Source organism: Seriola aureovittata, chromosome 9 (genome assembly GCF_021018895.1).
Source record: "Seriola aureovittata isolate HTS-2021-v1 ecotype China chromosome 9, ASM2101889v1, whole genome shotgun sequence".
In the NCBI taxonomy this organism is placed as follows: domain Eukaryota; kingdom Metazoa; phylum Chordata; class Actinopteri; order Carangiformes; family Carangidae; genus Seriola; species Seriola aureovittata.
The window spans coordinates 14,022,506-14,047,150 of NC_079372.1; the positions used below are offsets into that span (position 1 = coordinate 14,022,506).

The following is a 24,645-nucleotide window of genomic DNA, read 5'->3' on the forward strand; positions in this document are numbered from 1 at the left end:
GCGATCTCAGCTCCCCTTAGAATAAAGCAGCGCTGTGATTGGACAGATGCCTCGACTCGCCTACTCCTTACTCCACGTCCAGCGATTTATCTGACGTCACGACGCTTCCCACGTCCTCGCACCAGCTCGTGACGCAGTCCGGCTCTTCCTCCTGGGCGTCTTCCTCTCCTGGGCTGTTCCGGATGAGACGCCTCCCTCCCACCGCCCCACTGATCCTCTTATCAGCTAGTAAGCGGCCAAGATGGATGTTGCAAACCAGGTAAGGCTTTGGAGAGGGAAAATTATCTATTTCATTATAGTTGCGTTTGGTGACTGACTATTTATTTAATTTGCTAATTTTCCTTTGTCGTGCGCTTGAATTAAGATATTTTTGTCACAAACCGCCGACCTTTAGGTTGAAATGCAGCGTTTTCTATCCCTTGGAGTCGAAATAGTAATGTTGCATTTATCTAAAAGGATGCATTTGAGTAAAGGCGCGACAGAGCACGACGGAACCGGATCATTTTCCACTACTGATGCTGCAGTCGATGTGGTGGAGTGGCCCGCTGACAGTCCAAAAAATATGTAGGATGTCCACAGACTGCTGCAGCAATGACATTTAGCAAAGTAAGGGGAGAGGATGTGGCCTATCATCTCCAGAGATTGAGCTAATTGATTCAGATTGCTCAGGTCTCAATTAGCTTGCTGTTGCTAAGATACCAAACGGGAATTTGATTAATTTCCAAGGCCTCGGTGTTTTCGGATAGCCGCAGTAGGCCCGACACAGGGAACGGTCTCCTGCATCTCTATGGCCACTATAGGCTCCAGCTCATCTCTCAGAGAGCTGTGTGGTTTGTGACAAAGCCAATAAGGTTTAACCCGGGAAATAAGCGGACAATCAGGCTGCCAATCTCTGAACATGACTATTTCTTTCTCTCAGTTCATGCGTCATCTGTTTAATATGGATGTTTGGCTTCCGTGGCGGCAGGAGACACAACGAGCGTCAGGGTGAAAGTATCCCTATCACTGCTGCTTATTCCTGTGCGGCCATTTATTGATGCACACAGGGACACACCGCCTTCTTTGCGGTGTCGCATTCACCTGCGCACAAATGCCTCCACCTTTAGCTTCCTCGGCTACACACGTTTCTCATAAATCAATCTCAAATTAAAAAAAAAAAAAAAGGCTGCTGTGAGGTGTGTGGCAAGAGAGCAGAGAGGAGAGTCAGTTAATCAGCTTTGTGTAATTGTAATGTTGGCAGGAGCTCTCTCTCTCTCTCACTCACTCTCACACTCACTCACACACACACACACACACACACACACACACACACACACACACACACACACACACACACACCCAGCATTTGAAGTCAATATCAAAATGAATATACTGTAGTTGTGCAGCATGTAGTAGGCCACTAAAGGCACCAGCTGTGACAGCTGACTCACTTTATTCACAGGCAGATATTTGCTAAATAAACACCTGCAGGTGCCAGCACTGGGCCCGGCCTGTGGGCTGTGAGGCTGAGGTAGTTAGGTTTATGTTTTTTAATCAGCATCATCATATCATCATCACCACGCCTGGTCTGGTATACCGAGACTTCACACAGAGAGAGAGACATGAAAATGAAAATGTTATTAAAAAAAATAAAAAAAACTCCAGAGCTGATTTTGTGATTTTTGTGTTTTGACAGTTGGTGGCCCAAGGGCAGTTCACGGTAGTCAAACAACCTTTGGGATTTATAAAAGTTCTTCAGTGGGTAAGTCATCAATTTTACATTATCAGTGACTGCAACGAATAGCAATAATGCATGAATATTTTCAATTTTAATAAAACAAAAAGAAGGATATATTAATAAGGATAAAGTGCTTGGGACTAGTGTTGTTGTTTGCATTAAATAATAATGCCATGTCTCTTACTGACAGATTTGTGACCTTCTGTCACACAGAGGTCATAAAGCTGCACAGAGCTTAATAATGGATGTGACTGTACACTCTTAGAAAAAAAGCTTCACAGCTGAAGCCTCTATCAGCACTTTTTATTTTCACGTGTCTTTATTTTTTTTCTCCTGAAACATGAACTCCTCCTCAGGGCTAAAGATGAATAATAGTAAAATTTCAAATAATAACTGAGGTTATTACAGATGGGTCTGTTGTATCCTGATGGTGGTTGTGATGATGACACTGCCCCAGCAGCCCTGAGCAGGAGACACCAGCAGGATGTATTACGTCACTGATGTAGTAACATAGTGTCAGTTCACCGAGGAATATAATGACAATTTGTCAAATGCTTCTCAGAGGACGTGACCTCTGCATACTAGAGCAGTTTATTAATGTGTTTTGATGTGCACAGTCTCCTCCACCAGATGATGGAGCCAGCAATCTATTCACATATTAGTATATAGAGGAAGAAGATAGAAGAATAAATAAATTATTTATTTAATTTGGCTCGAGGATTATAGATCTACTGCATCTTAAGGAGAAAGATTTTTTGCTTTTCTTTATTTTTTGGGGGATTGGGGGAGGGGGCGTCATTAAATAGTGCCTATCAGGACGTTTACAGATGGGATACAGTCACACAGACTTTCACTGATTAATTCATCCACTTCCATTTTGGGTAGAAACAATTAGTTGATTAATAAATTAGCAGCTACTGCAACTATTTTACTACTCAATTACTCACTGTCATTTTTCAAGATAAAGTGCCAAATATTCCCACGCTCCAATTGTAAAGAGTTACTGCTTTTCTTTGTCTTATTCAATCATAAAGTCCATATCTTTGGGCTTTGGTCTGTTGACTGACACTACTTTGGCCGTTCTCACTATTTCCTGTTATTTCAAAGACCAAACGAGAAGATAATCAGCAGATTGATCTATTACGACAAGAATTGTTAGTTACATCCATGTACATCTATCCAAGATCATTTTTAGGGTTTTTTTTTTTTTTTTTAGAAGATGACACATGAAGGATGTTCGCACATATCCTCATATTATACGTTGTCATCCACACTGTTTGTCCTCCATCAGCAGCAGCAGCATGTTCAAGCTGCAGGGTTAACAGCAGTGCTTCTTTATTGCCGTTTTTTTCCCTCTACAGCTGGGGCACCACAGTGGTGGGAATAGTGGTACTAATTACCCGTGTAGACCCCGCAGCTAAGTGAAGGCCTCTCAGATGTGTGGAGTCAAGTGTCTTTTCTTTTCCTTTCTCTTATGTTAAAGCCCTGATATGATGTTATGAACTGGTTTGTGGTTCTGGTTACAGCAGCCGGTTATTGTTATCAACACAGAGTGAGTAAAATTAGTTAATAAATGAATGAATCAGCAACTATTTTGATAATCGATTCATCATGTTAGTCATTGTTGAAACAATAAACTCAATGTCTTTGGGTTTTGGACTGATGCTCTAGCAAAACAAGCTGCCTTAGGAGGTCACCTTGGGCTGGTGAAAATCATAATCACAAAAATAATCAATAGATCTTTCAATAATGAAATGCTCATTTTCAGATCTAATTAGCTATGTTTTCTTGATAACATAGAAGTGAGGAGGGGGTTCCTCTCTTGTGCACCAATCCCATAATTCTTAGCTACACCCCTTCTCCTCGGCCTGAGAACATAACAGCCCAGATGAAAACGTGCGTGCCAAAGCAGCCCCGCTCTGTAATGGATTCTGCAGATATACCAGAGAACAGTCAGCGGCATGAGTGTACCGCATGACTCTGTAGTCCTTCCCTGGAGCTGTGTGAGTGTGCCAGCACCTCATCACGGCCTCCCTGGGTCACAGCAAGCAAACCACCAATCAGCAGCCACGCTCAGGAAGCCAGGGCCCATGAATCATCTGTCAGAGGGCCTGCGTGCCTCAGCGTCAGTCTAGAGGAGGAGCTGCTGGAGCTGCTGCTCTTTCTGGATTAATATGGGCATGCACCACCAGCAACACAGTGTTTTCAGGAGGGGAGAGAGGAGCCACCCCTCAAAAGTATTTTTCCAGTTTCTTAAAGCAGGATTCAGTGGAAACAGGCAGCAGTGAAAGAAATGTTTATGTGTAATACAAACAAACCTTTTTTTTTTTGTTTTTTGTTTTTTTAGCAGCCTTCATGTTACAAAGCAGCAATTTGTCAGAAGTGAGACATAATAGTTTATAGAAATGGACTGGATCTCTTTGGATCAGTCATGTATGTGGGTTGAAGGTGTGAGATCTTGTTTTCTACATCTGAGCATTACAGGAATCTGTGAAAGCGTCTCAGCACAAGTGTTCACTAAATGTGTGAGATTTAAGCAACATCTTGTATGTGTGAAACATGTAGCTTCCTCCCCTCCCCTCCCCTCCCCACCTCACCCAACCCCACCTCACCCAACCTCACCTCACCCACCCTGTCTCTCTCTCCCTCTCTTTCTCTCTCTCCCTGTCTCTGGGGAATAGTGCTGACAAAGCCTAGATTTGATGGATGTTGGAAGACATTGAGTTCCCAGATACAGCTGATGTAGTGCTCGACCACAGAGTAGGCAAACAAGTCTCCTGCCTCTGCCGCTACAGGATGGCACTACTATGTTGAATTTCATCCGCATTCAAATTTCACTCTCTGACTCACACCCGGCAAAAATAAAATGGCTGTTTGAGAGAACATGAAGTGAGAGCCTTATTCACTTTGGTGCAGTCCCTAATGTGTAATAAAGGCTGTTGATTTTGTTGTAGCTCAGGGGGCTTTTGCTGTACAGGCACTCTCTGTGGTTATTACTCCAGGGCCTCCCATGAAGGCTTACACAGCTTGTGTTTATTTTTGCACTTTTGTGGTTTTGGCTAAATGCTGGCATGTATTTTTAATTTTTTAATATGATGCTATACAGTACAGTACAGTCACTACAGATATGAGTCCGAACATAGATACTATGCATACAGCAATCTCTATTTATGATGTGAACTGTTTTATTCATGTGTTTGTGTTTATGTAAAGAAAATATATATATATATTAGCTGAAATATCATTTTGATTTTGGTAATTCCCAAATATGAAAAATCAGGCTTTAATACTGACTACTTTTACTTTTATTTATGTATGGATCAGTTTTTATGGATAGAGACAGAGAAAGAAAAGCAGTAGCAGACAGATTGTTTGTCTGTGTAGGATTATGTATCTTCTCGGCACAGAAGAGCTGACAACCATCCAGCATACCAGGAGGGGTAGAAACCAGCTTCTGCCTCCTCACTGTGTGATGCTGCCAGCAGTGTTACCATGGCACTTAACACTCAGTGTGCCACCATTTCTTTTCTCAGCCTGGCTGTGCCTCTCCTCCTCCTCCTTCACCCCTCCCTCCACTCATCTGTCACCATAAAAGTACAGCTCTCAATTGTGCCACGGTGCCGTCTTTTTACGATTCTGTTTCCATGATGCTACTGGTTTTTAGCCATGCTAGCGGTGTGGCTCTAGGGGATGGGCAGTGTTGGTCAGTCCACCACTTTGGTCCAGACTGAAATATATTAAGAACTTCTAGTCATTCATGGTTCCTACACAATGACACGCCCATCATAAGGCTGACATTTGTGCTTTGGAGTAAAATGTCTCCAAAACTATTGGGTGGCTGTGAAATGTAGCACACACATTCATGCCCCCCCACCCCCCAGAATGAATTGTAATAATGTGATCCCCTGACTTTTTATCTAGCGCCATCATCATCAAAATTATCTTGACCCTAACATTCCATCAGTCTCAGCTGTGCTTTGTGTTCAGTGCTAATTAGCAAATGTTAGCAGGCTTACACACTAAAGTAAGATGGTAAACATGCTGACATTAGCATGTAGCTCATGTCTCACAGAGCTGCTGAGATGGCTGCAGACTCCTTTTACTTTACTTTGACACGTGTTTCATTATATTTAAACATGACAGCACAAGTGATGATTCCTACATTTTTTAACCTTATTATACATTTACATCAGGGTCTGTATTTTATGTTATAACAAGGAAATAATGTTCTAAAACGCTACATTTCGGTCTAGAAGTAAATGTGCTGCCTCCCTCGATTAATTCCTCACGTCATATCAGTGTGATTCAAATCACTTTAGGGTGATTAAGATGAAGCAGCAGTGTGGTTTAATCATTTCTTTCTCATTAGAGTGAATTTTCTTTTTCTTCAAAACGCCACCGCAAAAGAAGAAGAAGATGACAAGAAAGCCAAACGTACAGCTGGGGCACCAAATGTTGATCTCCATATTGATCTGTCTCATGAAATCTGAACTGCTGTCTCAAGAGGGATAGGGAAAGAATGATATGGACACTGGGGGCTCTTAAACCATTGAACGTCCTCATAATAACAATGGATAAAATATACCATTATACGCACTGTGTGAAGGATTGTGCCGACACTGCAGGCGTGATACACTGCATGTGCTGTAGGTATTGATCGATTGTGCAGCTGCTGCTGCAGTACATCCTGTTATATGGGTTTCAAAGGGAAAACACAACTCACATTTTTCAGCCTTGTCTTTTTGTTTTTGCATTTGTTACCTCGAACTTGATTCTTTTAAGGTTGATACAGCAGAGTTGAGACTCTCTGCCAATTTGAAATTAGAGTGATATTTGGTGGTTCATGAATGCAGCCATAAAAACATTACGAAGCTTAAATGTTCTGAAGATTTGAGTTTCTGTATTTCCAGCTAAGATTGTAAAAATATTATAACATTATTTGTATTTTAGGGTGGATTATAACTGTAAATTTACCCTCCAGATGGCAAATTACTTTTTTTCCTTGATTTTCTTTCTTCAAATTTGTAATGAGCTAACGCTGCAACTTTCATCATGTTTATAGCCATTTGCATTGATTACTAATACGTGTTGATTAGCCTTTTAGCAACGACAGTGAGAGAAGGTGTTCGAGATGATGGGAGATACTCTAAAATATGAAATAGACCTGCAGGAGGAGAGGAGGATGAATAAAAGTGATCACAATGAGGCTCGCTCTAGGCGGCCACTGTGTGTAAATCCAACAAATGAGCCTCTGACTCACATTAGCTTAAAGATTACTGTAAATAGTTAAGTGTGTTGATGCCTGCAGCAGGTAGACTGTACTACAAGACTAGACTTAAGAAGGAGGTGACATTCCTTTGTGTATTTGTGTGTGCAAGCTCACGTGTGTGGGTGTGGCTCTGAGTGTGTGTGTGTGTGTGTGTGTGTGTGTGTTGTGACTCTGTACAATCGCTTGTAGTTGAGTATTTGGTGACAGATGGTAGAGCACCTCAGTCAGATTAATAGCTGGATTTTCCATCCAATCGGATCTGGCCTGCAGCGTAGGGAGGGTGTGGTAAAAATAGTCTGACGTGCCTAATCTGCTGTGAGTTTGTGTGTGTGTTTGTGTGTGTGTGTGTGGCGTGAGAGTGTGAGTTTATCTCCATGCATTTCTGTTTGCGCTGTTTACGCGACAAGAGGCGGGAGCTGGGGAACACGACTGAGCCGTTTGTACCTGAATTAACAGACTCTGAATGAATTCACTGTCACTCTTGTACCACAAAGTACAAACAAATACTATAAAAACATCTGCAGGAAAGCCACATCAACCAAAAGTAATGGTAACCATGGCAACAGGTACGGGCCTTGCTGTGTAACCTGGTGATAACGCTGCATTGATCTGCACTCTGTGTGCATTTTTCAGCAGCTCACCATGATTGGTGGAGACGTCAGTCTGCTTGAGACACTGCAGGTGGTGAAAGCAGAGTCTGCAGCTTTCAGTGGAAATGGAGCTGTCACCTGTTTTACAGTCTAGCTCTTTGTTTACACGGTTACATCATCTGAGCTGAACTGGAATATAAAGATTGTATGTGATCAGTGAGTCAGGGAAGAAAGTGTGACATAAAAAAACAAATCGCTCTGAGTATTCTCTGTTTCTCCCGGTTTGTCTGACTGGTGCCTTCATTCTTCTGTCTCCTGCAGATCTTTGCAATCTTCGCCTTCTCGACATGTGGCAGTTACTCTGGCATGTTCAAGATGAGCGTGGAGTGTAAAAACCGGTCGGAGAGTGACCTGGGCATAGAAGTAGAATTTGAATATCCATTCAGGTATGTATTCTGTCTTCACTGTCTCCACTGGAAAACTAGCTAGTCTGCCTCTCTTCGAGAAATAATGATAAAATAATTGGCTACCCATGTGTTAAAGTAACAAGTTATAATATGGATTAAGAAGATGTGACTTGGATATGATTTGGACTGAGCCAGGCTAGCTGTTTCCTCCTGTTTCCAGTCTTTATGCTAAGCTAAGCTAATGTACAGACAGACATGAGATGATCTTCTCATCTAAATCCTCCCAAGAAAACAAATTATAGCATTTCCCATAATGTCACACTATTCCTTAAATATACAGATCCTAACTAATCTTTACACAAATACATACCTAAAATAAATATAAGAGACACATTGTATTCACATGTACAACTGTATCTTTTCCTTTGCTCCTCTTGCACTTTCATCATTTAATTTCTGTCTCTCCTTCTCTTGCTGTTCTCAGACTCCATCAGGTTTACTTTGATGCCCCCACCTGCAAGGAAGGAAAGTCTGAGCGTCTATTCCTGGTTGGGGACTACTCCTCCTCAGCTGAGTTCTTCGTCACCATCGGTGTCTTCTCCTTCCTCTACTCCATGGCAGCCCTCGCTGTTTACTGTTTCATGCTGGAGAAGTACCGTGAAAACACCAAAGGGGCCCAGATCGTGAGTTCATTTACCTCTTATACCTTCTTGGCGTACAAGTCCTCTAACTACACTCTACACTCTTAATGTGAAAGTAAAATTCTTGTCTTGCTGATTCCCAGGACTTTGTTGTGACGGCGGTATTTGCCTTCATGTGGCTGGTGTCTTCATGTGCTTGGGCTAAAGGCCTATCAGACGTGAAAACAAACACTGATCCAGAGAAGGTCATCAAATTTATCTCAGCCTGTGAGGAACAAGAGAATCGCTGCCGTGAGGTCTACGACCCCAAGGTCTCCGGCCTCAACACTTCCGTGGTAGGTCCTGGATACTGAGGAGCTGTGTGAGAACAGTTACAGTAAATTTCTGCTAGAACAAACACTCATCTCCTTTCTGCTCCACAGGCTTTTGGCTTCATCAACCTCATCCTGTGGATAGGAAACCTGTGGTTCGTCTTCAAGGAGACCGGCTGGATGGCTGCCTTCGCTGGAACATACGTCCCATCGCAGGAGAAGCAGCCCGCCCCCGACTCCTTCGGCCAGGGAGGCTACGGTCAGCAGGACCCCTACGCCGGCTCCCAGGGAGGCTACCAGCCCGACTACGGTCAGCAGGGAGGCTACAATGAGGAAGGAGGTTACAGCCAGGGCTATGAGCAGCAGCCCACCTCTTACTCTAATCAAATGTGAGCCTGTCCAGCTAAACCACGGTTGTAGGATGGTGAGTGCATGGACTTCACATCACATTATTGAATGTCTTAGAGGTAGTGATCTAATCGTATCTTTAATTTAAGTGTTCAGTAGGTTTATATCAGTATCTGCTGAATATCAGCTGAACTCTAATGTCACTATTTTGGTCCGTTAGTCTCTTGGGCATATGATCGGCAAGAATGAGTTGAGGTATTATTGCTGTGCAAATGACAAACAAACCATTTCCTGAGCCTCTTTGCTCCCGTGAATGATATTCAAATATGGATGCATTGTCACATCCTAACACGTCACTGATGAGCAAACACTGGCTTTTTTAGCTCAATAGAGCATGTAACCTGACTGAACCTTCTTGTAGAAAAATTTTTTCTCATCATCTCAGCGGCAAATTCTGACATTGCGTTTAGAAACATATTACAAAATGAGACTGGTAAAACAGCAGCATTGATTGTTTGTTTAGATAGTTGAGGGGCCATGAGGAGATTCCTTCTTGACGTCATTCCCATGTAAACGGGTGGGTTGCCAAAATCTGAGGCTTTACCAGTCTGAGTGTGTAAGTGTCTTTTTGATATGAGATTCCCTCTGTTGTATTTCTATCCTTTGAAAAAAAAAAAAAACTGTCTTGGGAAACACAAAAAGGGACTTTTGAGCTAAAAACTCTAACTGTGGAAGATACTGGATTTGTCTACTGCTGAAAGCTCATATTATTGTCAGCAGAACTTAAAGCAGCTATATAATAATATAATATTTTTTAATAACAATAATTTATCAAATGATAAGATGAAAACAATATGACAATGTGGAAGGGGTTGTTGCTCATAGTGATGAAACTTCAGAGAATAATCACAAGAATCTCCTCTGTATTGGTCAGCTGTCCCGGCCTACAACTTTATTTTTTTGGTTTCACTCTCACTGCTCCTATAGCATCATTTTCACCTGCAGCAGACAGCTTTAAGCTCTAAGCTCTAAGCTCCAAAAACCCAGTGCACACTGCCTGCTCAGCACCAATCAACGGACAGACACAGTTAGCAACTAGCTGGCTTTATGGTCAGGAGGAACGATCACAGCGACTGTTAACTCTAAAAAAAAAAAAGCATTATTTTATATACAGTAAATAGACATGAAAAAAAAAGTAAAAATGTCAACCTATTCTTTAAAAACAACCTGTATTTATATTTTCCTGACAAGAAAAGCAGTTGTTCATTGACACAACATGTCTTTATGCTGAGTAGCAGGTGCATCCCCCTGTTACAGTTATCCGGTAAAGCTATATTCATATACCTGCTCTATTTAGTCATGGCTTCCTCTATTCCCCAGCAACCCAGTAACAAACCTAATAACACTGGCTGAGGGAGCTTTTTGATGTAGTGTTTCGATACTATAAGAGTACTGAAGAATACTGAGCCTGACTGGTTAAAATTGCTCTCAGTGTTCAAAGATTTAGAAATGTCCAGCCTGAGTTTATAGCAACATTGGATCGGGTTCACTGGTTTTAATCTCTCTAAACTGAATACCTTATTTTATGACTTGAAGGTCCTGAAGATCTACTTTCTCAGTCATCTTTTCACAAGGACCAATGGGATTCTACATGACCACAAAACTTTCTGCCAAAGTTACAACACATTTGGTTGTTTCTCGTCACGTATTTCTGTATTTCTGTTTTTCTCTCTGCTGTTCTCACTGGTTTGAAGTGGGAGGTGCTCAATGGGGAAAAGGTGTTGTCATGTATTTCCACGCACCAATAAGATTTTAGCATTTTAAATAAAAACGTGATGGCAGGTGGGTTGCTTATGTTGCCAGTCCAGTGACTGAGTGTTTGAATATAACTAAGGATGTTTTCAGAATTAATTTTTATGGGGCTTTTCAGTTTGTGTCCCCGCTCTAATAACTTGTACTACCTTGAACTTTTACACATTATAGATCAACACATTACATAACATATAAAATACAACATGGACACTTCTAACTATGTGTATAACTCTAACTATAACACATATGAATATATACAATGTCATTTTCTGACTTGACTGTGGTTACGTAACACTTGCTGAATATCATGACAGAGTAGGTGCCATCTGCGACTTCAAAAATAATTTCAATATCAGCTTGTGATATCTCATATTTATTGAATCGTCGTTTTGCTTATATATTCAACATGTAATTTATGTGATCATACGTTTTCTGTTCGTTTAATATTGTCTCTGTCTCTTGCTTCTCTACTCTTTTTCCCTTCTTCCCAGGGTGACCTTGTGATTTCGGAGTGTGGCTGTTGACCACCACCTGCATTTCCACACTCCTCAGTTTGTCTGTTTGTGTATCTGTGAGTTGACAGGCGGAGGGAGGCAGGCATGGAGGGCAGAAACTGGTGGGTCCTGGGGAAGGGAGCACCAATGGGGAGCAGGATCTGGAGGGGGTTGGGGGGGGGGGGGGTAAAAAAAAGTGGGAAATGGGTCTTTGCTGTAACATGATGTTTATTCTCGTGATGTATTTAACTGTAGAAGACAACAGAGGATTGTCTGTTTGGTTATACGAGAAAAACTTGAATACAAATACCAAAACATTCGTTGACGAACATTTAAGAGAAATCTTGTAATGGAAAAGACATTTATGAAGAAAAAAAATATTGTAGTAATATTTAACTTGAGAGAATGTATTTGTCTGTGCTGTGTAAATATCAACATGCTGATATATACGTATGATTACATGTACACAGTTGAATAATTGTGCACTCCATATTAGTTGTTATACAACAAATGTTGAGCACAGAGTTATTCAATTGCAATTACTTTGGTTCTGTTTAGGAGCTCACATAGTTTAGCCTTTGCCCTTCAATTCCCTTAGATTATTCATGCCACAATGATGGTTTTATGCATTCATCTCAGAATCTGTGAAAATCTTTTTTTCTTTTTTTTTCTCATGTGATTGCAAATGTTGAAGGGAAAACAGAAGAGAATTACTGATATATAAGTGAGCAGAAAAAGAGTAATATATAGTAGTAGCAGTGAATATATGATACCAGAAGGCTATTAGTAGGTTGTTTCAACTTTATTTATGTTTTTATATGTATTTTTCCATCAAATATCAATGTCGAGAGAGGATGATACACAGAACATTTTGAATCCTGACATACAAAATCAAAACTAGCATATAAGGTTATGAAAATTAGTGAGCATGGTTGCATCCCATATTTGCTGTGCTCTATAGTGTGCTGTCAGTATGAATATCGTGAGTCGGGGCAGAGAACAACAGTTTTAGCGGCGTGTGTTTGTTTATTCGTTCAGATTTATGTAAAGGCATCCAACAGATTTTGTCAGTGAACCTCTTCCTGTTTTTTTGATCGCCTTTTAATGTGTTCCAGAAAGTTGTAAGACAGAGTCATATAGTTTTTTAACTGGCGTTTCTATCACACTGTAATCAGTGACTTACATAACTCACATTAACATGAACCATAGGTAAAATGAGAATAAAGTACATTTACACTTTAAAGACCTTGGTTATGCCATGGTAAACATACGTTATCACGAGGCGGTCCGAACAGTATGTCTCCATAGATACTTCTGCATCCTCAATCCTTCCTTATCTCTTCTCTTTCTGAAGGCAAGCAAATTTACTGCACGCATCTTACACCTTATATCCTAAAGCATCCCTAAACATGTTTGAGAGGCCGAGGCTCTAAGCTGCAGGAAAGCATTAGACTAAACAGTGATGCTGTGGTATGTTTGATCCATCTCAGTAGATACTGCACAGCACATACAGCAGCTCTGCTATATTCCACTCAAAGCACACAAGTGCTGCAATAATCACTTCTTTCCAGATATAGATACACCCTTCCTACCGCCGTTTGGATATACAAGATCGTGTTTGCCAAATGGTAAGAGATGTGTCTTGATCGGTAGTTTTTGCTTCCACAGTCTTCATCAGAATGAGTATCATCCATCTCCAGTATATCAATCCATTGCACAGCCTTGGTTCACTTGTTTGTTTGTTTTTTAAATCAGGGTTCTTTGATTCAGGCAGTGTAGAAGCACCTGGCTTTCTCTCTTCCTCTAGTCCGCCCCACCTTTGTTTTTTTCTCTTCCTCTCTTTCATCGTAGCTCTTATAAATATGCTGAAATGAAATATACTCTGTTGTTAGTGGTGAATGATGTCTTGTGATACTCTCTACGCCTTTGGATAGTGCTGTGTTTATTGTGTATGATGTATACATATTAGTATTTATGATAATGATAAGTCAGAGAAAAAAAATATCCAAGACTCTCCAGAATTCTGCTGTACTTCTTATTATATGGGATCCATGTGAAACAAAATGAAATAAACTTGAAATTATTCTGTTGAAGGTTAAAATGTGCACTTCTGTTCATAGGAGTTGATTGTTCGTTTTTGTTTTCTTGGTTGAGTTGAGTTCACTAAAAGTGTTTTTTGAAATGTTAATCAGTTTTATTAATATGCTGTAAAAAAAAAAAAAAGATTATCGTAAAAGTAAACACCAATTGTTGTTGTTTTGTTTTGTTTTTTTTACAATAAAATGTGCTATATAGTCTTCAGATAATTAGAAGGTTCTAACATGCTAAAGGTGTTTAGGTATTTTACTTGACTGGCCTATATTTGTTAGTGCAACAGCCCTTTAAACACCATTTCCGGCAGGCTGTGGATCAATATGTAAGTTAGTGTCTGCAGTCTATGGTTTGGCCCAATTAGGTGAGGACTCTGTTTGGTACTTCCTATTGGTAATTGAATTAAGGTGTTAAATATAGTTAAAATATTCTATTATACAGCTGCTAATGTTTCTACGAAGACATCACTGGATATAATAAACCCATAGCAATTAATGATGATCATATATTATAATTTTATGTCAAACTGGGTTAATACGTGCATACAAAGAGGTCGACGCCTATGTTATCAGTGTTCTGGTCTTATCAGTTTTTGCTGTTGTTGCCAAAGCAGATACGGTTGCCTTTCCAAAATAAGTTTCTCGTAAAGACGTCTCACTGTCTATTCAAATTTACAACCCACTTCACTTCACTTACATCAGTAGCTGTCTCAGACAGACTGTAAATCCACACAGTTGAAAATAATATAACTGTACATTTACTTCACTTTGCATATAAATTAGAGGCATATAGTGTACGCACATTACACTACATTTATTTGGTCTGTAGTTTTTACTTTACTGATTCTGTATGCAAAATCATAATCAGCGTATAAAATATATGTTGTTATAGAATAAACTACCTATCAGTATAAAAATCTGTTAAAAAGGGTTTTTCTTTGACCAGCTACAACATTAAAATGTCACTTACACATTAATGTATCAACAATGATATTTGAATAATATAATTTATAAAATGATATATTTATATAAATGATATATATTATGATACATGACATAATGACTGATTTTTCTTGTGATACTTTAAGTATATTTTCGGCTAGTACTCTATACTAGTGGGGGAAGAAATGCTGAGATCATTTACTTATTTTTTCTTACCAATATAACAATCTAAAAATACTACTGTCTTAATAACACTTCCACATTTCACATAAAATATTGTTTATTTTATCTTGCTGTGTTTCTGTTTGTGAATTGCTTGTTCCATGGGCCAGAGGTATTATTATTATTATTATTATTGATACAAAATAATGCTAATAGATAAAAAATAAAATGGTGCTGTTCCTCCCTTATTTCCTGAACATCCACAAACTATCAGGGGTTTATTCTACATACACACAGTTTGGCCACAGACACTCATCATAATCTAACCTCCGTGTAGAGAAAAGGCTCTTGTTGTGCCACCTCAATGAGAACTATGAAAACTGAAAACACCAGTGGGGCAACAAGTACTAGGAACATCCACGAAACGTCACTTTTTGCCACAGATCTTAAGAGTTGTGGAGTTTCCGAGTGGCCCCTGAAGGCATGAGGGCAGCTCAGCAGCGGCTCCTCCTGAGACCAATGGGAGCCAACGCCCCTCTGTCAGTTCCTGAGCTCCACCCTCCCTCCTCGGGAAGAGAAAGCAGAGTTTCCACAGAGCTGCTGTGGCAGTGACTAAGATCAACCAGGGCTTTACACCCGGACTTTTCATCGGAGAAGTTGATTCATCGGACTGGGGAGAAAAAAAAAAAAAAAACAACAACGTTCAGCTAGCTTGAGCGGGAGCAGCAGCAGTCAACAACAACTGGGACTTTTGCTTTCGAGACGAAAGTTTTTATACCAGAAGCTGTTCGTCGGTTGGCGATAAGGCTCTTAAACGACACACTGCTGGTATAATAAGTTAGTTATTAAAGAATGGCTGATACAAACGCGTCCAGTTCTGGTGCCAACTGCCTGGAGAAGCTGAAAAGTTACTTGAGGACCCAGAAAGGGTTTATCCTCGCAGCAGAAATAGTAAGTTCACTGACCTGACGTAACTTTGAGCTACTGTGCAGCTTTTTTTTTTTTTTTTTTAAATGAATGTTTGTAATTGGTCTGTGTAACGTTTGCTTAACTAGCCTGCAGCTAATCAGTATTTTATAAAGTGGGTTAATGTAGCCTCGGTGGTTGTTATTGATTTAATTTCTTTCACAAATGCTTTCTTCTTCAAAAGTGTCTCATTTTCAAAGGCAGTCTGGTTAGCAGGGAATGAAAAGCATGTGGCGTGGGGGTTGAGGGATCATGAGCAGAGGTTAAGGAGTCCCACCTGTCACATGTGCTCCACTGTTTTCTCATTTCGGCACCAAAGAGCCAAATGCTGAGTGCTAACGGCAGATGAAAGGTTATATGGGTTAACTCAGCCCAGTGACTGTTGTCAGGCATCTCGCTGTTCTCCTCATTACCTCAGGCTGTATACTATTTGTAGGCAGAGAGGTAGTAGCCCAAATATGGGGAGGAGAAAATGCAACTGCAATGAACATTACATTCCTATTAGTATAAAAGGTCATAAAGTGACACACCCCCGCACCCCCCAACATCATTGCACATCTTGCACACCAGAGGAGTAGAAACACCAAAGCAACGCCTTAGGCTCGTTGATAAATAGGTTTGCGGGAAAGTATGAACACATCCTTTCTGGGAAAACTTCTTTATTTATTCTGTCCTTGACTAGCATTTTCACATGATTGCCTTTGTTTGCATTTCACAGTGGTGTGCTCTCTTAACACATGAGTCACTTTGACCTTAAATTCTTTACATACACTTACCAAAGTAACTTTCTTAAGTAACGTACAGTTTGGAGGTACTTGTGCTTTACTCTGCACCTTTGTACTTTTTCTCCCCAACATTTCAAAGGCAAATGTTGTGCTTTTAGATTTTTACACACAAAATATATGATCCAGTTCTAAAATATGATGCGCTGTTACAAATTAAACCGCAAAACAGTACATGAAAGAGTAAAAATTAGCTCCACCTTCATCAACGACAACATTTCAGTACCACTTGCATATCAACACCTCAATTATAATGCAGGACTTTTACTTGTAATTGAGTCATTTTATAGTTTGCTATATTGCTTCTTTAACCTAAGTAAATGATTTGAATACTTCTTCAGGTTCTCAGCGTGCACATGCAGTGGAGTATTATCACATATCTCACAGTATCCTACAAAGCACTGAAAATGTTACTGTTCAACAGCATTATTACTCACCAAGTTTCCAAAACTGAGGAAAGCACTTTGTATCAGTGATGAAAAGCTCAGCCCTCATAACTCAGTGAGCTCATTATAAAGCAGGCTCTCAGATGTTCGTGGTCAGTGGTCCACCAAAGTTTTTTTTTTTTTTTTTTTTTTTTTTTTTTTGGATGTAATGGAAATTCCAGGCCGTGTGTGAAGTTTGGCCCCGGGAGCAAAGAATGTGTGAATTGCTTAGCACACATCTCTGGTGTGCCATTCAAGGATATCTTAAATGCTTCACTGGACACACTCGATAGTTTGTTGTTTCCTCTCCCACTCAGGACTCCACTCTAAAGGAAGTCATCTGTGATGTTGGATGTCTGAAATAGTTTACAGTGCAGGGAGAGGGCTGTGGGAGCGAAACAGGAAATCAAATGTCATTACTGCTCATTATGTGCAATATAATAGGAAATAGGATATTTAACCCCCAGGAAACCAGGAATTCTGATTTTCAAATCTTCCAGCTAGTGAACCAAATGCCTAATGGAAAAATGCAATTTTTGACTTCATGCACTCTCAGCAAGTTTTGACAGCAAGGTTTTTCCGTGCCTTGCCAGGTTACAGCTAAAGTTATTCTCCGTTCTTTTACTCTCCGTCAGAGGCATGACCGTACTTGAACATTTTGAAGCGGGAGAACAGCATACAGGTCACAGTCACACCCATGTAATGCAAATTTCTGTTTGTCATTGAGCACAGCTTAGCCAGTAATGATAAGTGGGGGATGAGTCATGCACTGAGTTAATCTTCCACCTTACTGTTAGTTTTATGAATATGAAGAGATCACACTGTCTCAGGACTGGAAACCATTTCTTGTTTGGTTTTCCCCTTTTTAGAAGATTCTTAATCAGAAGAAAGGGCCAAAGAGAAATAAGTTGAGGGAAGTAGAGGGAAAGAGTCAAATGAGTAGACATTGAGCAAGAGGAGTGATGAAATAGAACCAAACTTTCCGTTTTCCCGTGAACACACATGGTACACACTTTAGTGAGCCACAGAAAGCGCTAAAAACCGCCTCAAAATGTAAGTGACTTCCTTAGCAACTGTTGCTGTTTGGTTTGCCTCTGCACAACGGACTACCTCTTGGCTCTCATGTTGCTGCTGACTATAATTAGCCAACAGTTCACAACAATTTCTCTCCGGTCAGGTTAAAAGAGCAGCTCATTATACTGATGTGAATAGATCCTAGTTGGGATCTTTTAAAGCTGAGCCATGCAAACAGATCCGCCGCTGTGTGGAAAACATAAAGGTGTCGACATCTCAGAGCCTTTCTTGTTCTCAGGGACTCGTGTAGTGGGTGTTTCTCTGTGTGACGGCTGCTGCCCTCAGAGCAGCCTGCTCCGGCCTGAATAGAGCCTCCTTTGTGTAGGGCCTTGGGCTCGGCCACCCCGCTACTCTACAGAGGCAGTTTGTGCCAGTCTCGAGAACACATGAACTACTGATGCATCTAGCTCGCTGCGCGTTTGTGTAACAGTTGCGGGTGAAGGGAAGGGGAGGCAGCAGTGACAGATGCAGGGCTGGTGTCGAGTCAGTTAGATCATGTGTGTATCATATAGACTGCAGTGATTTGACACTTGCCACTGAGTTGTGTGTGTCTGAGAATAAAACACTGCAATGTGCAAAGCGTGCTTTTTTTAAACGCACATCAGAATCAGATCCGTTTTATTTAGTAAGCGTTACAAGAATAAACTATATCACAAGAAAGCAATGCAGATAAATGGGTTATATGTAATTACAGATGATATAATTACATCTTTTACAAAAGGTCACATGCTGATATATGTGCAGTGAAATTCAGGGTGACATACTCTTTGCCAAAAAGGATATTGTGCAAAAAAGAATAATTTGAATAACAAAATGAAATGCAGAACAAAAAAAAAAAAAGTTCAAAGATACAAATGAGAAATATATGTAATATAACTATTAATATGCTGTATTAGAGCTGCAACAATTAGTTGATTAATCCATTAGTCAGGCAGTTGATCAACAAAATTAATCAGCAATTACAATAATCATTAACGTCACTTTTCAAGCAAAAATGTGATACATTTAATGGTTCCAGCTTCTCAAATGTGAGAATTTGTGGATTTTCCTTGTTTTACATTTTAGTCAATTGAATATTTGTCTGTGGTGAATGCTCTTTAGTGTCTTATTGTACATGAAATTGTTAGACTTAAAAAGGCTTTAGGACTAACTTTCCACTCTTTCGCAGCTGGCATACACTCACTGTATTAGAACACCTGTGCACCTGCTTATCCATGCACTTATGCAATCAGCCAATCAGATGGCAGCAGTGCAATGCATAAAGTCATGCAGATACAAGTTAGGAGCTTTACTGACATGATTGCTGGTGCCAGATGAGGAGAGTGGCCAGGCTGGTTGCAGCTGACAGAAAGGTTATTGCAACTTAGTTAACCACTGTCTACAACTGTGGTGAGCAGAAAAGCTTCTCCCAATGCACAACATGTAGAACCTTGAGATGGATGAGCTACAACAGCAGAAGATTACCTCTAGCTCCACTCCTGTCGGCCTAGAACAGAAATCTGAGGCTGCAGTGGACACAGGATCATCAAAACTGGACAGTTGAAGACTGGAAAGGTGTGGTTTGGTCTGATGAGTCTGGATAACTGCTGAGGCAGCAGATGGTAGGAACAGAATTTGGTGTCAACAGCATGAATCCATGGACCCAACCTGCCTTGTGTCAACAGTCCAGCCTGGTGGTGGTATAATGGTGTGGGGAATTTTTTCTTGGCACATTTTGGGCCCCTTAATACCATTAAATCATGGTAAAATGCCACCACCTATATGAGTTTTGTTGCTTGCCATGTGCTTCACTTTATGGCCACAATTTTCCGTTGTCTAATGGCTACTTCCAGCATGACAGTGCACCATGCCACGGTGTACTTCAGTGGCCTCCCAAGTCATCAGATCTGAATCCAGTAGAACACCTTTGGGATGTGGTAGAACAGGAGATTCACAGCTGCCAAATCTGCAGAAGACTCTCAAAAGAAAGTTTCCAACATCTTGTGGAATCCATGCCACAAAGAACTGAGGCTATTTTGAGAGCAAAATGGAGGCCCTACCCAGTATTAGTGTGGTGCTCCTAATGAAGTGTCCAGTGAGGGTATGTCACTGTTGTGTGAGAGCATCTACCCACACAGTTTGACAACAACAGGCCTCTGAGCCGTAGGCTGCATAAGTTTATGATTTTTCCACATTGGCAGCATTTCAGTGGAATTTACTGAGAAAAATGCTCACTGCTTTTTTTTTTTTACCCTCATATGGAACGATACGACCTAGATGGAGCAAACACTCACTGTAAATCTAACAAGAAAGCAGCGTGCGATTGGCGGAGTGCAATATGATCCGTACAGTTGTCTCACTTTGTTTATTTGCGTAGAAAATTTTTTTTCTTGACAAAAATGGTTAACATTATGTGGTTGTTGAATTGTGAACTGGTTGGAGTAAATGAAACAATGCTGGCTTTGTCGTAGTGATTTACTGTCTGACTGGCCTCGGCTGTTTAGTGGACACAGATCTTTTACTGTTACTGGGCATTGAGATGACCAGTCCTCTGTCAGGTTAATTGCAGCTGATTTGCAAACTGTTTTAATCAAGTCATTGAGGTGTCAATGTCTAACACACAGGAGGAATTTAGGCAGAATCTGTTAGTTTTCTTTCTGGGATATTTTCATCATCAAAATCAACATTCTCTCTTTATTGTTTTTCCCACCTCCCACTTTCCCTCTTATCACCCTTAGGTTCTCAGTTTAATCGTCCTCATCTGCTATGCTGCATCTACGTATGGAGGCTACTCCGCTGTGGCCATCTGTGAGATGATCTTCGCTATTGTCTTCTTCGGGATCTTCATGATGGAGTTGGACAAGCAGATCCAAGTGGTCAACTGGGTCTGGAGTGTGAGTATTCATGTTTCTTGCCACCAACATGCACAAACACATGTACACTAGTTGCACAATGTTTCATCGTCTGCTTCCTTCTTTTGTGCAGGATCTTTTCCGTGCTGGTATTGGTGCTGTACTTTACATCATCACTTCTCTGATTTGTATCATCGGAGGGTCCCAGGATGGCGCTCGTATCGCAGGCGGGGTCAGTTAAGCCCTTGTGACTCAGCCTGAGTTTTCAACTGAATTCTGAAACTTTATAATCATGCAAGTTTCATTGTTTGTTTTGACAACCATGATTCATAAGAAGCATATCAACGTAACTCTCTCTGACGCTTCCTTCCTGTTTAAGTCAAGTGTTAACAGTTTGCCTGTTGCAGATAGATTTCTTCCCAACTGAGACAATAATTCATAATAAATAACCACAATAAATCACCACAGGTCCTCTAGTTCAAGCAGGAGCTGTCCCAAACGCTATGACAGTTTTCAAATGAGTTTGATTTTATCAAAGCCAAAAACAGGCTGGAGATGAATCTGAGAAAAAATGAAGAACACAGTGGCTTGAATCATACAAGCATCCATCCATGTTTTGTTGTTTATTGAATGATTAATTCATGATATTCAATAGTATTGTTCTTATTCTTTCTATTTTTTGTCGTATTTATTACAATTATTAGTTTATTCAGTTTTAATTGTGTGGTGTCGGATGTCAGAGAGAGTTGTAGTGATTAAAGGTAAATTTCACGTCTCTTTTCCCACCACAACATTCCTTGTGGCTTGTGTAAATGAGCTAATTTTATGCCTGTTCTTTTGTTTATGCATACTCCACATGTACTTGAGACTGAGCGCATCATGTCTACACATGAACAACTGATGCAACTTTGCCCCATAGTAATTTTTCACATTCCTTTTTTTTTTTTTTTTAAATATCACAGTCATTTCTCCAGTTGGGGATTTCTCAAAGTGTGATGTTATAGTAATCGGTTCACCACATCGGAGACAGTTTTGTAGTTTGTGCATTCTCAGATGAGAGAGGTGTGAACGGGACAGAAGTTCTGACATTTTGAAAGTCTTGTAGTCTTCACTTTGCTTAACTGTGTAACGTATGAGAGATTTATTGTGGTATTTAACTGTGTTACAGGATTTTCACATATTGCCATTTGAATGTTTGCATTAATCACAAAAGTGGTGTTTTATGTGACCAGTGAATGGGATTATCATTGTGATTCTGATCCTGAGTTGTTGTTTTTTAGGTATTTGGTTTGATCGCTGGTCTGTTGTTTGCGTATGATACCTACGTCATCTTCCTGCAAATCAAGAGCACCAGGCAGCACACAGCAGCTTCCACCGGTGAGAGCGACACACATTCACTTTCATGATACTCTCAAAATATGCTGCTGATGACAATAATCTGCTTTATTTCCTATGTAGAACAACTTTCTTTCTCCAATGTCTGATTTTAAAAAATGTATTTATTTTTTTTGCAGATGACAGAGTTTAAACACTCCAAGACACACGTACCTCTGTCAAGAATGCAGCAGAAGAACAAAAAAGGACATTTGTGCAGAAGTTAACAGAAGGGTGGAGCAGAGAGGACGATGGACAGTAAAATGAACAGGTCACAGTTTAATCAATGCCACTGTATGGTGTGAAGAGATTTGTTTTAGAGCCGCACCTGAGAGGAGGGTGACATAGCCAAAGTGAGTGGTACTGTACATCTGCGCCTGCGTGTCATACTACACACAATGAAACGCCCCCTCAGAAACGTTTAGTCCACCCTCGATGTACCACTCATTACAAAGGGAAATCTGTAGATAACCGGTAATATAAAACTTTGGTTGATGTTGTAAAGTAGCTTGTCTAATACACATCGACTGTTAATGCACTGCTGTATTAAGTAGTAACTGTCATTTGGACCGAAGAAGTAACTGACACATGAATGGGTGCTTTAGGAATTGTTTAACATCATAATTGTGCTCTTCTTGAGTTTAATTTCTGTATTGTCACTGAGGTTTCTCAGCGGTTTAAAGATTTCCCTCTCTGTTATTTAATCATTGAGCTTTAGAGTGCTTCCTGTGTGATACAGTTCCTTTAAGTCTCATTCACAGTAACCAGTTCCTTCATCCTATTCATCTTTTATTCCTGAATCCTAAACATTTCAAGGAGCCTTCTTTCATTGATCAGGATCATTAGGATCTGTAGACATCCATTAAACATCAACCACATGTTCATTATTTGAGTTAGTGTCATCCTCCACTTTTACCTGTCTACTTTGATTCTTGCTCAGGTTGGTTTTTTTTCGTACATTTGTAACACATTGTTAAGGCGCAGAATGTTTCTCTGCTGTCACTTTTTACAGTCCAGTAGTAAAGTCCAGTTTTATTATAATATTTTTTGAATGCATATGGCAGATCAAGAAAAAAATAATTTCTAAAGAAAAATCACAGTTGAAATTTTATTATATGAATATCACAGTTTTAATATGTTGTGTAACTGTTCCTGGTGGTTATTTGTCCAACTAAAACATTGCCTTATTTTATTTTATTTTTTTCTAACAGGCTTTACGAGTTTGTAATTTCAATATTCAAAGCAGCCATGCTTTGGGAAATAAAAGCCATTGTTACTGCAAAGAAAATCTGTTTTGTGGCTTAAATTGTACACTAATCTCCCACACTGCACAATCCTGGTGTTAAACAACAGCTTTACAGCAACAACTTCCTTTGCTTGCATGTTTCTGGATGTTTGGCCTAACTTGTCTTCTATCAGATTGCCACTAGATGGAGGCAGACTGACATTCATTAAATGAAATGACTTGCTTGTTAAAAGCCCCTGCCTCATCAGTTACTGGGGGAATTAACAGTGAAAAATATCAACATTGTTATTAGGGCGTTGGCTTCAGTCTCTCATCAGGCTGTTGGTTTTCAGATTTGATCAGGAATTACTACGTTTTCACACAATCCCTGCCAGGATCTTCACTGACCTTGTGCTGCAGCATCTCTGCTCTCTAATCTCATCTGAAAAAATTATCTCGCAGTTATACACGCTGTTCCCCTCTATTCAATTTGAGATTACATTGCGTTTTAAAAAAAATCCTCCCCTACTTTGTTTTCCGCCATGGCGCTGCTGCCTTTCATTTGCAATAACCACTGTATTACCCATTTTAAGACCTACAGTGGAACCATAATCCTTTGTTTGGGGTCATACTGACTGTCATCAAACTAATTCCCATGTTGCTGCTGCTGAAGCAGCCCGGCTTCAGTAATAACTCTCTCCCAAACAAATTTGTATTGCTTTGTTCCCTTGTCAACCTGTTTACTTATTCATTTATTTATTATCTATTTATTCATAAGTTTAAAAAAACTACCGTCGCCGACTCCTCCCATGCTCAATGTTTCCACGATGAACCAGACTCTGCATATGGATAAATAAAGACTAATTTTGGTATGAATCAAAATATGTAGGTCAGATTTATAAAGCAGTCAATTGAGAGGGTTTTGTGTGTAGGCGGTAAACTTCCTTGTAGCCAAGGTGAAGTAAAATCCATAACTTTGGGTCAGTTTGCTGCTTGTGTTCAAGTCTGGGACAGGAGGTAAAGTTGAAGCTTCGTCAAGTTACATAGGTCCTGTCAGGATGGCTGTAAGCGACCGCACCTTCAAGATAAAAGTGGAAACTGTTTCAGTTTGACTCAAAAGAGTTTGTTTGTGAATATGTTGCCTAATAAAGTGGTGTTATGTGTATTTACTTAACATTTATTTCT

At 40.2% G+C, this 24,645-nt stretch overlaps 2 protein-coding genes across 2 annotated transcripts; both read left to right on the plus strand.

Annotated features, from left to right (window-relative positions):
• Positions 1–165: 165 nt before the first annotated feature.
• Positions 166–13,845, plus strand: sypb (synaptophysin b). The gene is made up of 7 exons (XM_056385474.1): positions 166–259; positions 1,676–1,741; positions 7,898–8,022; positions 8,468–8,666; positions 8,768–8,959; positions 9,047–9,359; positions 11,587–13,845. The coding sequence occupies exons 1-6, from the start codon at positions 242–244 to the stop codon at positions 9,326–9,328; spliced, it is 882 nt and encodes a 293-aa protein (XP_056241449.1). The 5' UTR covers positions 166–241; the 3' UTR covers positions 9,329–9,359; positions 11,587–13,845.
• Positions 13,846–15,002: 1,157 nt separating this feature from the next.
• On the plus strand, positions 15,003–24,634 carry plp2b (proteolipid protein 2b). Its single transcript, XM_056385477.1, has 5 exons — positions 15,003–15,734; positions 20,748–20,903; positions 20,995–21,093; positions 22,142–22,238; positions 22,376–24,634. Exons 1-5 carry the CDS (start codon positions 15,636–15,638, stop codon positions 22,387–22,389), a joined length of 465 nt encoding a protein of 154 aa, XP_056241452.1. The 5' UTR covers positions 15,003–15,635; the 3' UTR covers positions 22,390–24,634.
• Positions 24,635–24,645: the final 11 nt, after the last annotated feature.